Source organism: Columba livia, chromosome 7 (genome assembly GCF_036013475.1).
Source record: "Columba livia isolate bColLiv1 breed racing homer chromosome 7, bColLiv1.pat.W.v2, whole genome shotgun sequence".
Classification (NCBI taxonomy): domain Eukaryota; kingdom Metazoa; phylum Chordata; class Aves; order Columbiformes; family Columbidae; genus Columba; species Columba livia.
This window is the reverse complement of record NC_088608.1, coordinates 1,550,925-1,567,833: the sequence shown is the minus strand read 5'-3', so window position 1 is coordinate 1,567,833 and position 16,909 is coordinate 1,550,925. Positions and strand designations below refer to the sequence as shown.

The following is a 16,909-nucleotide window of genomic DNA, read 5'->3' as shown; positions in this document are numbered from 1 at the left end:
AAGCATCTTTGGTACATGAGCTCCGCTGTGGCGTGCAGCCTTGGCAGCAGCACAGAGCAATTAACAGGTTGGCTCTGCCCTGGCAAATGAACAGAAACGGCATTATTTAGAGAAAGCGAAGCATGCCAGAGGTAGGATGTGCATTTGTGAGCCAGCAGCAAAATCAGGTCGTGCCGTAGACTTCAAAAGTAATCTCTAATGGAAATAATTGATCCAGGGCTGAGAAAGGATGTTTCCTTGACATGTAAACACAGCGGTAGCAGGATGAGAGTTTGGCGGAAGGCACAGTCATGCTGTGAGGTCAGGAACATTTTAATAAATACATTTGTGGGACATTTCCTATTTAGCTATTACAGTGACAGAGCCTCTGATAAAATCCAACAACTTTAAAGTAAAGCTGAATAAAGAATTACTCGCCATTTTTCCATGAGTTTTCTGTGCAAAAAACCTGAAGCGTCGAGCTATTTAAAGTTTCAGTTTATTGAGACACTGAACAAATCACTTAATTTACTGTAAGTGATTTGTTTCACGGACGTTTGCTCAGAGCAGGCGCCCTCGGAGCGTGCGGACGGACGGGAGAGCTCAGCCTGCGCGGCCCTGGCAGCGGGGCAGGAGCAGCCCCAGCGCAGCCGGGATGTGCGAACTCCAGCTCATCCACCCCGTGCAACACGCAGCTGCTCCGATTCACTCTGCGCTGCACAGCGGGGCGGGAGGGACGAGCAGATGGAAACACAGGGAAGGAGATTGGCGATCTGGAGTTACCTGAGCCTATCTTACCAGCTCCTTGCACAAGGCTGAGTTCACCCCAGGCTGGGATGAGTCTCTTCAGGCAGGGAAGCGAGGAGACCTCAAGGTGCTGGGGCGCGTGGAGAGAAGGGAACGGAGCTGGTGAGGGGCTGGAGCACAAGTGTGATGGAGCGGCTGAGGGACCTGGGGGGTTCAGCTGGAGAACAGGAGGTGAGGGGAGACCTTCTGATCTCTGAACTGCCTGAAAGGAGCTTGGAGCCAGGGGGGTCGGGCTCTGCTCCCCAGGAACAAGCGCCAGGAGCAGAGGAAACGGCCTCAAGTTGCACCAGGGGAGGTTGAGGTTGGATGTGGGAACAATTTCTTCCCCAAAGGGCTGTGGGGCATTGGAACAGGCTGCCCAGGGCAGTGCTGGAGTCACCATCCCTGGAGGGCTGGACAGATGGACATGAGGTTCTCAGGGACATGGGGCAGTGCCAGGGGTGGGTTATGCTTGGACTCAATGACCTTGAGTGTCTTTTCCAACCAAAGTGATTCCATGACTCTATGAAGCTGCGCAGGACTGTTGTCACCAGCGCTGCGAGGGGCCCCAGGGGACAGGAGGTGACAATGTGCCACCTTTCCAGGGTCCAGCCGGCCGAGGATCTGTGCCGGGGCTGCACATCTGTGACGTGTCCCAGCCCTGGCAGCACCGCTGGTGCTGGGCAGGCACTGCGAGTCAGAAAAGCACCGGAGTGCAGCGTATGGGGTGTGAAATATTGACCGCTGTCCGCATGATGACGGTGCGTGGCTAAAAGTATTTCCAGGAACAGATTCTGTACAGAACATGTGTTTTTAGTGTGGATGCAGATTTTAACTGCTATTTTCTATTGGTATCACTCATTACACCATTTTCACCCGCTTTTGCTTAGTGAAGGACTGAGGACGTAAATTAATGTAACAGCTTGAAGAAATTCATTCTTTCCCTTCTGTGCTTTTGCCTGAAATGGAAAAGAGGTTGCTCTTAAATTATATTTTCTATATAGTCTGTAGAGCAGACCCTAGCCATTTATCTGTGAAATATGTTGAGAATATATGGGGAGAGAGTTCAGCTCCCAAACAGAGCTTTCATTTTTGCAGAAGTGAGATTAACCAAAGTGGGGAGCTGCCAGTCTCATCATGATGATGACGATAATAATATAATCTGCTGTGAATGGGGTTGTCCACGCTGTAGTGAGTCACTGTAAGGGTTTGCTGGGCTGGTTGTGGGGACTCCTGTGTGGTATTTTCTGTTCTATATGTTGTGTGTCTATAAACCTTGCAAGTCATCTCAGTGGTGCTGCTAGTGCTCTGAAAGCTCGCTCCCTGCCTCTCTGGTTCAGTGAACAAGGGGAAGAGCGAAGCTCATAAAGCTGTTGTCCATCGTGGAGAGGTCCAAGCAGTGGGTCATCTTGTGAGCGAGCATTAGGAAGGATTCTGGCAGGGATGGACACCATTTCTTGGCATGGCGAGCCACCCTTTTGGTGTCCTCTGTGCCTCTTCATCCAGCCCTGGGCCGTGGTGGGTGACAGAGGGGGCACGGGTGCGGAGGGAGAGGTTGGGGACATCTTACAAAGTTCTTCATTGCCCTCTAATGGCAAATTGTGGCAGGGGCATCCCTGTGTCCTCACCTTTGGAGACACCAGGGGTATGTGTGGGGATTAATGAATTTTTCCTGTCTTTGCACATGCTGCAGTAGCCATTGACAGCTCTATTTTGTGAGCTTTTGCTTAAAAATATGTTTTGTACCCTGTTGCGGGTAAAATCCAGTGTTTTGATGAAGTCACAAACGTTGGGATGGTACAGATGCTCATGGCTTCATTTATCCAGCCTGCCGTCCCTGAGACAGGTGGCTCACTGAAAATCAGATGGTGGGTGAAGGAGCAGTTGGAGATGCAGGTGCAGGACATGAGTGGCCCAGGCTCCATCAGACAGTGAGCGATGGAGCAGTTGGAGATGCAGGTGCAGGACATGAGTGGCCCAGGCTCCATCAGACAGTGAGCGATGGAGCAGTTGGAGATGCAGGTGCAGGACATGAGTGGTCCAGGCTCCATCAGACAGTGAGTGATGGAGCAGCTGGAGATGCAGGTGCAGGACACGAGTGGCCCAGGCTCCATCAGACAGTGAGCGATGGAGCAGTTGGAGATGCAGGTGCAGGACACGAGTGGCCCAGGCTCCATCAGACAGTGAGCGATGGAGCAGTTGGAGATGCAGGTGCAGGACACGAGTGGCCCAGGCTCTGCAGGGCCGAGCAGTGGTCACATCCTGGGCCTCAGAGGGAGCATCTGCGGCTCTTGTGCCTCTTGGCTGGGTCCCTGCTAGTGACCCGGTTTTGCAGAAAATTAATAGCGGTGGAAATGGATCCCTCTGCCCCTTAATTGATGCTGAGGTTAACCTGCTCCTGTTGCTTCATTCCATAATAAAGACATACAAAGTGACACGCTGTCCTGCTGGCGGGATTGCTGAGCTGCCCACCAGAGCTGTGTGGTTTGGGGACGGGTGGTGGAAACGTGCACCGCGTTTTTGGCATGTTTGTGCCTCAGGAGTGAGAAGACGCTGATCTCCAGCCCTGCTCGTCCACCTCTGGTCACCACCGGTCACCATCCGTGTGCTTTATGCCCCCCCAGCAGTCACTGCTGCCGGGTTTGTGTGCTTGCCTAATGCATGTGAATCTTAGGAATGAAACCAGTTAGCGAGGGTCATAATAATAATAATAATAACATATGTCACTAATGCAGAAAATGTCCTGAATGTCTTTGGAAGCAAAAGCCACAATTTCCTGGTTACGCAATAAATAGGTTTTCCAGCTTTGGGTGAATGAGAGATGTGTTGAATTCCTTGTCGGATCAGATGGAAGAGGAAATGCAGAAATCCAGCAGTTCAAGTATAGCTTCCCAGACCCCTTTTTTTGGTGTCCATCTGGAAAAAAAAAGTGCTAATTCTGGAGATTGCTGGTGAGAAAAGCACCGGAGCAGCATTGTACCCCCTGTTCCAGCTTTGTCCCTGATATCTCCTTATTTATTACCCCAAAGGGAGGTGCTGGGGACTGGGACATCTCCTTGCTCTCCGCTCCGGTGCCGTTGGCTCCTTGCATGTGCTTCTCTGTCCTTCTGGCAGCAATTTTTCAAGTAAGAAAGGGCCTTTTATCCTTGGGAAATTAAGTTAGTTTGCTTTCTAGGTGGCTGACAAAAGCCGGGCTGAGTTATTGCCGGTCTGCGCCTCTCTCCTTTCAGGGCTGTAGATAGTGTCGGTGCTTCTATGAGTCACGTAGCGGAGATAAAATAGTTTTCATCGGGATTTATTATTAACTTTGTTGTGTCTGAACGGCGCGGTGCTGGGGTGGCGGGGAGGAGAAGCCACCGTGTCCCAGTTGTGATGTCACCCACTGGTTTTTGCCCAGCGAAGTCTGGAGACTCAAATAGGGATTTTAAACTTCAACACGTGTGTGGTAAAAATCCCCAACCTCCTCGTTCAAATAGCGTTAAACCCCTTGCCGTATAAATTCTTATTTTGAAAGCGGATTTGGCCAGCGAGCGACCGCAAATTGCCAGAAGCGGAGGGGAGGAACAGACAGGAAAAAGCAATAATTTTTAACTAATTATTTATGGTATCTAAGGCAAGTGGATTACGTGTGAACAGCGATGTCTCGATGTCAGCCGAGGATGTGTTTGTCATCCAGAAGAAGGACCAGAAGGACATGGGGAGGACGCTGTCATCGCGCCGCACTGACGCTTGGGTTTGGCAGCTTGCGACGTATCAGCCTCTAATAAAAAACAGTCAGAGCTGGATAAACCCAGACAGCAATCACAGCCAGGAAAGGGCAGTTTTACAGGCTAATCCCTCATGGCTTTCCAAAGCAGAAAAAACACTTTAAGGGGCTATAAAAATGTTTCCAGGAGATGTTTACCACAAGTGGTTCTTGGTCACTAGATAGAGTATTGCTGGTATCTGCTGTTCGTGGATAATGTCTTTAAAATCCTTCCACCCAAATGATTCTCCTAGGCAGTAATGAGCAGCGTCTTTTTTAAGGGAATCACTGTAGGGATGATTACTTCAGTACAGAATTACAGCTAGGTTTGAAGGAAACAAACAGAAACTTCTAGTATCTACATTGCAGACTACTCAATGTGCTCACTGAGCGTCGTTAAGCGTCTCATTTTGAAGACTCCAGGTATTAAAACTGGCAGTTAGGAAAAGCTCCTGGCTTTAGCAGATGATGGGTGATTAGTTAGGAAGAGAAATAAATCCGTAAGAGAAAAATAGCTGCTCCAGAGGCTTAGGCTGAGCACAGCAGGGCTGCGTTGGCATGAGAGAACCCTCAGACAGGAGAGGAATAAACCCCAGAGGTAAGCGGAACTTTGTTAGGCGGGGACTTTGCTGTGCCCGCTGCTCACTGCTCCAGCACTGCACTCCAACCCTCTCACATGTGAAGAATAAATCAAATTTGGATGTGGTTATCAAGTGGAAAACACTTTTACCGTTGTGGTTTTTTGTAGAGAAGGACACAGTTATTCAAATGCTGCGATGAGCCAATATAGGAGTGTTGAGGGGCAGGATGAGAAGCGGTGGTGTCTCCGAGGTCCGGGTATCTCGGTAACTCTTTACTAGTCTACGAAGGGCCAGATTCTCATTTACAGAAAAAGCCTTTCTTTTTGGTCTGTCTACCCGTGTGAAGAAGTTCTAAAACAGGTTAATGGATCAAAATTGCTTGTAAATAACTTGTATTTATGCCCTCTGTAAAGCCGCAGATGCCCAGGGGGCTGTCAGTCTGACTGAGAAACTGGCCCAACAGCGGGAGGTAAAAAGGGCAAAAATGAGGGCGGTGGTTGTGGTAAATTGAATATCGACTTATCATTCTTTCGACCGATTTATTTTACGTGCTTTTTATTTGTTTAGTTTTTAAAATACCCTTCAAAGTCAACGTCGGTGGGGCTTCCTGCTCCCAGTTAGCAGCGAATTTAACTACAAGGGTGTGAAAGGGACCCTCAGATTTGCATTTTCAGGACTGTTTTATAGATAAAAAGGAGATGCTGGTTCCAGGGCCGTGTTTGGCCCCTACGTGTGAGGGTGAATGGGAAAAAGATCTGGTTTTAAAGAGGAAAGAAATGCCTGCTGTCTGTCTTATGGAGCTCATGAGCCACAGCGCAGACTTTTGAGACTCTTTGGTACATTTTTTCCTTCTGAGCATGATGAATTATTATTATTATTTCTTTTTTAACAGCAAACAGCAAGATATTAACAGGAACGACTTTTGGTGCTCAGACAGTATGTTCTGGTAACTGGGCAGCAGTGTCCTATTCATTATGAAATAATTTTCAGATAATGTAGTCAAAATTGCATCCTGACCTAATAAAGGGAGGTTTCAGATATCGGTTATAAAATGTGAAATTTCAGGATGAAATTGTTATGAGATCTTTCCTCAAGGGAAAGGGCAGAATAGCTTAAAATTCTTCCAAGATACAAATAGCATCAGAACTGTTGGTAATGCTCTTAGCAGGTTTGGACACAGCTTCCCCCTCGCAGAACAACTCGTGTTCTGCAGCGGCTTTGTAGGATGAATTTCAAGCTGGCTGTGCAAGGAAAAGCAAGGAAAAGTCAAGCAGCTCGCAGAATACAAACCTTGCAGACCTTGTATTTGTCGTCAGAATCTTTAATTCACATCTGAATGGAGCTGGTGGTGGATTGCAGACCAAGTGTTCCCTGTGAGGGCAGAAGTTGGGAAGACTTAAAGGAGAAAGAAGTCTCAAGGTGTGGCTGAGGAGATGTTTTACAGTCGCAGGAACCTGCCTTCCTCCAGTGGGACTCCAGCCTTTTGGGGAGGAGAAGGAAGCACATGGTGGTTCCTGGGCTTTCCCCATGGGACAGGGATGGTTCATAATTTCCCTGCTAGGTGTAACTGGCCTCTGTAGCGCTTGCTGGTTTGGTTCCCGCCACACTGGAGGTCCCTCAGCTCTGCCCCCGTGTGACGTGGGTGCTGAAGGAAACCATCCGATTCTCCACGAGCGGTGGGTGGCTGGGACGAGCTCAACCACCGACACGGTCCTGGCAGAAATGGTTGTGGGGACGTGACCCCAAGGCACAATGTCTGTGTTGGTGCTCAAGAGCTGGTTGATGTTGAAGTTGGTTGAAGGGGCCAATAAGAAAGATGGGGATGGACTTTTGAGCAAGGCCTGTTGCAACAGGACAAGGGGTGTTGGTTTTAAACTAAAAGAGGGAGATTCAGGCTGGATATGAGGAAGAAATTGTTGGCCCTGAGGATGGTGAGAGCCTGGCCCAGGTTGGCCAGAGAGGTGGTGGATGAACCATCCCTGGAGACATCCCAGGCCAGGCTGGACGGGGCTCTGAGCAACCTGAGCTGGTGAAGATGTCCCTGCCCATGGCAGGGGGGCACTGGGGGAGCTGGGAAGGGCCCTTCAACACAAACCATCTGTGGTTCTGTGATGTAGGAAGTGCGATGCTGCTGTATTTGGATGTATTATATTTATATAGAATATAATGCCCTGTGGCAGGGAAGGCTTGGCTGGTGCTCCTGGGGACACTCAGCCCTTGACTGTCCCATGTCCCTGCCCGCAAATGGGACCCGTAAGGGCTGAGCTGGGAGTTGCTGGGCTTCTCACCAAAACAATCCAATCTAATATCCTGGAGTTAAAATATTGCTTGTCTATTGCTAAAGTGCTACTCTTGCATTCATTTTTCTGGAACCCGAACAATGACATGATGAGACTTCTCCCACGAGTAGACCGTGCAGTGTGTTCTTAGACTTGTTCCAAGTGATAGAAAAGGTGTCTGGGCTTTTGGGGTGATGGCTTTCAATCAAACATGGACACTCTTCTAACATCATTCTTTCTCCTCGGTGCAGCTGGCTAGCAGAAACCCTATTATTTCACATGTGTGTGTTTGTAACTGCAATTCAAAATTGTCATTGAATATGTAAGGTATATTTTTATGCACCCTATATAAATATTAAATTCCAGAATATCATGATACATGTAAATCTATTTTGTTTGCATGCATATTGTATATGCATATATTATATATTTGTGAGTATAAGGTATGTACATATAAAATGATATTTTGTATATATATACTGTTTAAATATCTGTGTGTGAGCATTTTGTATATATAGTAAGTAAATACAGGAGATGTTACAAAATGGCTGTTTATTTTTGCGTCCTTTGCAGGAAAGGTTTCAAGTGAAGAATCCCCCGCACACGTACATCCAGAAGCTGAAGGGGTATCTGGACCCGGCTGTCACCAGGAAGGTGAGGAGGGTCCTGTTCCCATCCCTCGTTCTGCCCTGAGGATGGTCCCGGGCTCCTGGTTCCTTCCTGCCCTTGTAGCAAAGTCTCTGAGAAGAGCCCTGGAGGGGGAACCAACTGCAGGGAAAAGCAAAGAGTAATTGGAAAGATGCTGAGATTTTCACAGCTGGGAGAGGAGAAGGGATGTTGCAAAGAAAAGGGCCGTCTGACACATGAAACAAATCGTTCTAATAACTTCAGCTTCCATAAATAGTCTCACAAATTATCACTGGGCTGTGCTCCAGGTCTGACTTTGCACGTGGGCAGTGCTGGTGGCGAGTAAAACCTCTGTCAGGTGGCACTTCCCTCACCCCGTGAACAGATGTTGAAACGTTGAGTCCTTTTCCGAGGGTGTTTGTGTGTCCGGTCACACCGCTGGCACACGTCCCTGCGCTGCGGTCCCAGCCCGGGTTGCACTGAAGACATAAGCTGGGCTTTATTTACATGGCACAGCCTCACTCATCCTCCTGCGTATTATTTTGCCCAAAACAGTTAATTAATCACTCATGAAGGACTCAGGCATTTCACCTGAGCATCGTGCATCCCTGAATGTGCCGTCTGCACCGGGATGTATTTGTGGCTCATTCTAACATTTCTGCGCCGCTCTCGTGGGCTCAGTAATAACCTCCAGGATTTTAGAATAACAGTAAACCTCCGTCCTGCTTGGAGGACACGGCTGAACCTTCGGCATTTAACCACTTTGAGTATCAGCTCATATCCTGCGCTGATAGTTATAATAGCCTTCAAAAAAGATTAAAAAGAAAGAAAAACTGTAGAAAAAGGCAGCGATGGCACAGCAGAGCAGACCCTGCCGTTGCCTGGCTCTGCCTCGGCCCCAACAGTCGCCGCTCTGTGTTGCTGCACAAAGAGCTGAGGTTGGTGCCCGGCGGTAAAATACGGATCCCGAGGAGGTGAACTCTGTCCCTTGTGCGGGTGAGGGACAAGCACCGGGTCCCATCCTTCCTGCCCAGCTTCTCCAGCTCCTCGGGGCTGCGGTGATGGCTCTGACAGCGCTGCTCTTGTCAGAGGCTCTGCCGAGGAGCAGGAAACCATTTGCTAGGGAATCTTTCAATTTGCCTGCAGCCAATTATGGTTTTTGTTAAAAAAAAAAAGAAAAAAAGTGAACGGGGTCTTTGTGTTTTTTCCTCCCAAAGGGTTTTTGAAATTTGTTTAGCGTTTGGCTTTGCTCTGCGTTTCTCCGTGGGCGCACATTGAAGCCTTTCTTATCCTAATACCACTAGGAGAGTCCCATGACAAATGACAAAACCGAAGGAGCCTAAAAATAACCCCATTGAGTTCCTCTCTTTTGTGGCGTTATTCTCCATTGCCAGCAGCCTTTCCTCAGCCCGCGCTGCCACGCGGAAAGATTGACAAACGCGCTTCTGGAGGGACGTGTGGTGTTGTGGGGAGAGCTGGGCCAGGCGGGATTGTCGCTGTCATTGGGGCGGTGTCGGGGTTTTGCCGATGATCCCTGGTGTGGCCAAGAGAAAGCAGCTCCAAACGCTGCTGCGAAATGCGCGTTTCGCCTTGTAATTGGGGTCACAATGGCTCTTCCCAGGGAAACAATTGCTTTCCGTCTGAGCGGAATATGAAACGGGAAAATGAAAGTGTCAAAATGACTCATTTTTAAAGAATTTGGTGGCTCCTAGAGCCCAGTAAAGCACAGAGCCGGCTCAGTGCTCTGGTTGCAGATCGGCCTTGCAGAGGGATAATGCCCCACGTGGGAAGGTGCTGCCCATTCCTGCCCTGTCCTCCCACCCATCTCCTCTCTGCCTCAATATTTTACCTTTACCTCCAGAGAGGGAATGTTTTATATTGCTTGCAGTATATGGTGTAAACTCTCTCGGGAGAGAGGGCACTGTGATTTTGTACTCCGAGCTAATTAACTGCGGTCCAGGGAAACTGTCTGAGCCCAGCGAGCAATTTCAAAGAAAAAATTAATAGCACCTCACATCTACTAGGAGTTTACAGCGAGATAGCTATTTCAGTCTGCCAGTGGCTTTCTGAGCTGGGATTTAGTCTCCGAGTCAGGCAGTGGTGCTAACCAGCACGTGATGAAACCCCGGAGAAAAAGGCAGCTGATAATGTTCGTGTAGGTCAGCAAGGTAAATCCCATCCTTTCATCATCCTCACCTCAATAAATGGACTCCTGGGAATTATTAACTGCCACTAGTTGCCTTGATTTCATTGCGGTGCAGTGAGAACAAAGCCTTTTCTCCCTCGTATTCAGAGCACAGTCCTGCTCGCGCCAGGATCGCTGCCCTCTGAACACTTAGCAAACACATCAGGTCTCTGCGTGACAAGCGATGACCAAGTTGGCTGTTAAATACTGCAATTCCAAGGAGATTATCATTCTCCATCCACTTCTGCTCTCATTTAGCGGGTTCACAAATGGGAATTTCCCCAAATAGAGGGAAGGGAGCCCAAGGCAGGAGGGAAGAGCATCCCTGGCTCTCTTGTTCCGCACACCAGGTTGTGTTTGCTGCATGTTGGTGTTGCAGAGGATGGAGAGGAGCAGCCTGGCTGGACTGGAGACAACTCGGTGTGTGCTTAGAGATCTGCTGTGGCCAGTGCCTCAGTGCCTGCTTTGAGCCCCAGACCAGGGCTCCCACTGTGTCCCACTGAGGTTTTCCAGGTTGCCCTTGCTCCTGCTGTCCAGAGGTGACATGAATCACAGAATCCCAGAATGTCAGGGGTTGGAAGGGACCTGGAAAGCTCATCCAGTGCAATCCCCCCATGGAGCAGGAACACCCAGATGAGGTTACACAGGAAGGTGTCCAGGCGGGTTGGAATGTCTGCACAGAAGGAGACTCCACAACCCCCCTGGGCAGCCTGGGCCAGGCTCTGCCACCCTCACCAGGAACAAGTTTCTTCTCAAATTTAGGTGGAACATCCTGTGTTCCAGTTTGCACCCATTGCCCCTTGTGTCATTGGTTGTCACCGAGAAGAGCCTGGCTCCATCCTCCTGACACTCACCCTTTAGATATCTGTAAACATGAATGAGTCCCCCCTCAGTGTCCTCTTGTCCAGCTCCAGAGCCCCAGCTCCCTCAGCCTTTCCTCACACGGGAGATGCTCCACTCCCTTCAGCATCTTGGTGGCTGCGCTGGACTCTCTCCAGCAGTTCCCTGTCCTGCTGGAACTGAGGGGCCACAACTGGACACAATATTCCAGGTGTGGTCTCCCCCGGGCAGAGCAGAGGGGCAGGAGAACCTCTCTGACCTACTGACCACCCCCTTCTAACCCACCCCAGGTACCATTGGCTTCCTGGCCACAAGGGCCCAGTGCTGGCTCATGGTCACCCTGCTGTCCCCAGAACCCCCAGGTCCCTTTCCCCTACACTGCTCTCTAATAGGTCATTCCCCAACTTATACTGGAACCTGGGGTTGTTCCTGCCCAGATTCAAGACTCTACACTTGCCCTTGTTATATTTCATTAAATTTTTCCCCACCCAGCTCTCCAGCCTGTCCAGGTCTCTGATGGCAGCACAGCTTCCAGTGTCACCACTCCTCCCAGTTTGGTGTCACCAGCAAACTTGCTGACAGTCACTCTAGTCCCTCATGAAACCTCATCTCCTTTCTGCTGCGTTGCTGCCCACGGTTTTTCTCCTGCCATTTCACGGCCTTTACCAGCGTCTCATTTTGCAGACACAGTTCAGATCATTAGCATCTGCATTCCAGCACTGGCTCGCACCCCCGGATTGGTAATTAGACAGAAATCATGGCAGGTTGGTGTGGGTGTGAAGTCGTGATTAAAGCACCAGGCTGAGAATGGAGCCCAAACGCTGCGGTTCTCAGTGGAGAGTTTGGTGCTAAACCAAAGCTTGTGTTGTAAAGAAATGTTTATTTATCTACAGGCTTTTTTCTTTATCCTGGAAACTCAAAAATATACATGGGAACAGAAGTGATTTTTCTACACGTGTTTTTGTTGCCTGCTGGACTATTGTTGCATTCCTCAGGATTTAGAGGGGTTCTCAGTTTACCTTAATGTTTTATGTGTTCATTCTGTGCTGTGTGACATGTTGATATTTTTAATCGCGTCACATGAGTCTAATTGCTATTTTTGCTTAATAACAGAAATTCAGAAGACGAGTCCAAGAGTCTACTCAAGTACTCCGAGAACTGGAAATTTCTCTAAGAACAAATCACATCGGGTAAGAATGTCTTATGACCTCTGGTCTAAGGTTATTTTTTTTTTATATATATCTACTGATGGATGTCTTTGAGAAAATATCTCTTTGCATGCCAAGCAATGATACCACTTGGTTGATCATTGAAGCCTGAAGGGCTCGTTGAGGGACAGCTGAGCATCTCAGAAGAATAATTCAGCTTTAATCCTTTATAGGATTCATCCTTTATAGGGTTCATTCACGTCTTGCGAAGGCTGCGAGCAGATTGCAGCCCAGTTCTGCTCCCCCTCAGTCAGAGCAGCAGCGAGCGTGATTGTGTCTAGGATAGCAATAGCATCGCAGCTATAAATATATATATGGAAAACCCCCATGCTGTTTAATAGCTTTAACATAATGCAGCTCACCAAGCCTGCCTGTGAGTAATGTTACCAGGATTTTACTTCCACAAAGCAGAAAATTCCCCTCAAATAGCAAAAGAACTGCCAGAGACTTCAGTTTTCTATCAAACATGCCGTTCTCATCCACATTTCCACCGGTCTCACGTCTGTGCTTTGGATCTCGGGACCAGAAGCTGCTCAGCCCTGGAACATCAGCCAGAAAGGTTTCTCTGGCGTTTTATTTCATGACCACACAATCACATCAATTTTACAGGATGCTGTATGACAGTGCACAGATTGATGGGTGTGCAGAACGAACCGTGGTGGAGCACCAGATATGTGAAAGAGCCTGAAAAGACCAACGTTTATTTATTTGCTTCATGTGCCTGAAAGATACGTTTCCAAATACATTTTATAAAAATGCCACGTTGTTTATTTTAGCTGGTAAACAGTGGAAGATTTAAACCTCCAAAGACAAGAATAACTCAGAGTGACAAATTCCCACTTTGCTGGGAGAAGAGTAACTTGGATAATTCTCAGGGACCAAAATTCACAGTAATAGCTTAACACCTTTTACAAAGAGAAGGGAAAATTACTATTGAATATACATCCCGAATGCCACATGACTCTTGCTGGTGTGCTGTCTATATGCTTTTAAAGCCTGCTAGAGATCAGGATGTGATAGAAAACAAACGAGGTCCCGGCGGCGGATGGTGAGAAGGTGATTTGCTCGGTGGTTTGTGCCGGGGAGGCGATGAGCTGGATTTGGAGCGAAGTGGTGGTGGGAAAGGCACCTGCCGGCTCTGGAGCTCAGTGCGTGGGAACACATCTAGTTCCTGAGCTAGGCAGAGTGTGCATAGCTTTTTAAAAATTATATATCTATTTTCTCCATCATAACGCTGCAAAAACGCTTGTTTCAGTGCATTTATCAAGTCTTCTAAAGGACTCTATTTTAAAACTCCTCTAAATAATAAATAATGCTCTTTTTCTGAGCGAGCGAGCAGTTTTGCCCGGCAGCCCTGCCTCCCCGCAGCACCTCTGCTTGTTGAGGGTTTAGATTGCGGGGTGACAATAAAACCCTGGCAGATGTATTGTTAACCTCCTCTCCCCCCCACTTCCCCCCTTTGCCCCTCCCTCGCTCCCCTTCCCACTCAGGACGGGCCATCCGGAGGAAAAGAAAGACAGAGAGAAGAGAGTTGGAAAAATTAACAATGTTTTACTAATGCTACTAATAAGAATAGAGAAAATAATACAAAATATACAAAACCAATCTTGAAAGTCTCAGCAACTGCAGAGCCGGCACCCAAAGTCCTGGACTGGACTCTGCAGCCAACCGGAGCTGGATTCAGTCTGTCACTAGGCCTCAGTTTGCAGGGACGACTAGCAAGGTCCTCTCCTAATGTCGGCCATAAGCAGAGGGGAAAAAGCAAAGGGACGAGATCCTCGTGATCTCCCACTTTTATATGAAGTATTCACGTGAATGGGATGTTATACACAGATGGTCAGTTTCTTGGTCACTTGTTTCTCGTCGCCCCTCTCCCGAGATGTCCATCCGTGCTTATCAATAAGTTTGCATTCCATTGCTAGGTTTACCAAAACATGTGTCTGGTTCTCCAGGAAAATGCAGCTAATATGAAGCTTTATCTGACAGGCAAATTCACTAAAAGAGAAACTTGTTTTTAACAAACCCAGGACAGTGCTTTATCCGAGCAGGATCCCCGTGGCTGCACCGAGCCCGTGGAACGCTCTGATATCTCTGATTTCTCTAACAGATGGGTCAGGGAGTTCCTGAACGAGGAGAACAAAGGCCTGGACGTCCTGGTGGAGTACTTGTCCTTCGCACAGTACGCCGTCACGTAAGTAAGACGTGCCTGCTGCTTCAGCTTGCATGGGAAAGCAAAAACCCTTGTATAGAGCAAGAGGGAAAATGTTAGTCTGGAACTATCAGATCATAACACGTTGCAGAGAAAACAAAAAAAGTCCTGAATGAAGCCTAGAGAAAATTTCTAGTGCTGCACTGACATATTTTTTACTAATTGGGTACGTTCAAAAATTCCAACTGGCTTTAGCTGAGAATGTTGGAAAACGGGCAAAGGGCAAAAGATCTTTGCATATAGAGATTATTTCTAAGAATTTACTCGCTTACTGATATTTACATGATGTGCTACTAGAAAAAAGCCTCCCATTTTTGAACGGAATCCCTCTCACATTCTATAAAGTCCATTTTCTTGAGTTGCAATGTCCTCTCTTCTCCTCTCCAGCACCTTATTGCATCATTCCCTTGTCCGTCTTTTCTAATTAGTCACACGCTGTATTTAGGGAAGATTAGAAGATGTTCAGCTGATGATCTGGTTTTGTATATCCATAGGCTTTCACTTCAGGTTATTATAGCAGTAGATTTTTGTATAAAATTTTATTAAAAGAAGTGGAAGGTGAAAGATGCTGTTGCAGTGAGGGGTTCGAGCTGAGTAGAGTTGATACTTTATTCTTAGAAAAGATGCCACCAGATGTGTATGTATCGTCACACAGAAAAGAGATTTTTGGTGGAGTTGCAATGAAATTAATGAAGGAAAATGATATGTTTTAAAATGTTCCTAATGCTGGAAAAAGCTGCACAGCAAAAAGGAGCGTTTGTATAAAGACTCTCTTCCTAAAATTATACGAATGTACGCAAGTTAACTTGCTGGGTTTTTCCCTCTCCAACGTGGTAAACATGAGTAATAACCTCAAAAGCTGCAAGGAGAACAAGGGATTTTTGCTAGAAATAGCACTACAATAGGCAATGAGTCAGAAATCAAGGAAAATCTGTAATAATTATGGTAATATTTTACATATGCCGGGAGGTTCGCGAGGGCCAACGAGGCGTAAACGTCATGTATTGGTGAAAGAAACTCAATTAGTGCTTGCACACCATATTGATTTATTGAAATAAAATGGAGACAGCTTTAACATTCCCCCTCTTTCCCTCAGGACAGGGCAATTCATCAGCAAAGCGGCCGACACTGTGTTTATTTTACATTGAAGCAGAATAACACGTAGCTGTTCGATGTTTCCGAAATCATGGGCTGGCATGGTTGGCTTCTCCCTTTGGCAAGGTCCAAATTTGATAGAAACATAGAAACACAGGATGGTTTTGGATGAATAAAGACGCTCAGGATCATCGAGTCCAACTGTAATTTGCTGCACGGTGCATCTGCAACTCGTGTGGAATCGCAGTCCGACGCGATAGCCCGCGTTGTTTTCTTCCTCTCTTTGTCTAATCTTTTGGGACCTACTAAAACCTGCGCATGTTGATCAGGAAGGAAAAAGCAACACGAATCTTTTCCGTCTAACCCCGAATTTCTGTTTCCTTTCAGGTTTGACTTTGAAAGTTTGGAGAACAATGTGGAAAGCTCGATGGACAAGTCCAAGCCTTGGAGCCGCTCTATCGAGGACCTGCACCGAGGCAGCAATTTGCCCTCGCCCGTTGGCAACAGCATCTCCCGCTCCGGCAGACACTCCACCTTACGGTGAGGGGGCGAATCAGGCGGTCGGTGACCTGCGGACAGGGAGTGAGAAGAGGCAGGATGGTTTTTCCAATTACTTTTCATCTTCCCCTTTTCGCGGTATAGGCTTGGCCTATGTAGGAAACGTGTTGTGCTGATGGTTTGGGGTGGAAAGAAGCGCTAAGCGTGTGTTGCAGAGCAATTGAGGAAATGGCAATAATAACTCTGCCTCCCTCCCCAGTGGTGAAATGATCTAAGGATGCACAACACATTTCCATCAGGTACAAGGTGCTTTGCACAGAGGAAGCAATTCCTTTTTGCCTCAAGATTTCCATGGACTCAGCCAAAAAGGTCTCTGGTAGCAGCACATTCCTTCCATGCTGCTATGAACAAGGTGTTTTTTCTTGAAAACACACCACCTCCATCCTTCGAAGCTGCTGTTAATTCTGGCAGCACCCCAGGCTTTACTATGAAATGTCTCTTTCCAAATACTGTGGGTTTTTTTCTCAGTTTGTGGAGAGGCAGATCACTTCGCCAGGTTGACGCTCCTAATTCCTTCAGTGCTTCACCATTATAAACCATACTGACCCCCGCCTGTGGACTGTCACCTCGGGGCACAGCTCAGAGTGCTGAACGGCGTTGACTTTTGCCCTTTTTTTGGGCTTTTCTGGAGTTGTGTTACATAGTACTGTGAACACAAAGCAGGAGGCCAAAACAAGACGGAGCCAGTGAGGACTTGCAGCTTTTTCCTGCATCTTCTGGTAGAAGTTCCCTTCTGGTTTGTCAGTGTTGAGTTCCTGAGCTGTAGCAGATGCGGTACCTGGGAGATGTATTGTAGTGTCATGTGTAATAGTTGGCA

General features: G+C 47.7%; 1 protein-coding gene across 11 annotated transcripts in view; it reads left to right on the top strand.

The window, feature by feature from the left end:
- The window catches only part of FMNL2 (formin like 2), a 129,362-nt gene that overhangs the window by 67,356 nt on the left and 45,097 nt on the right, over positions 1-16,909 (top strand). For all 11 annotated transcript variants that reach the window (XM_065070190.1, XM_065070191.1, XM_065070195.1 and 8 more), the window contains exons 3-6: positions 7,944-8,024; positions 12,136-12,212; positions 14,338-14,421; positions 15,922-16,074. In XM_065070190.1, the coding sequence (XP_064926262.1) occupies positions 7,944-8,024; positions 12,136-12,212; positions 14,338-14,421; positions 15,922-16,074 (395 nt within the window). The remainder of the gene's footprint in view (positions 1-7,943; positions 8,025-12,135; positions 12,213-14,337; positions 14,422-15,921; positions 16,075-16,909) is intronic.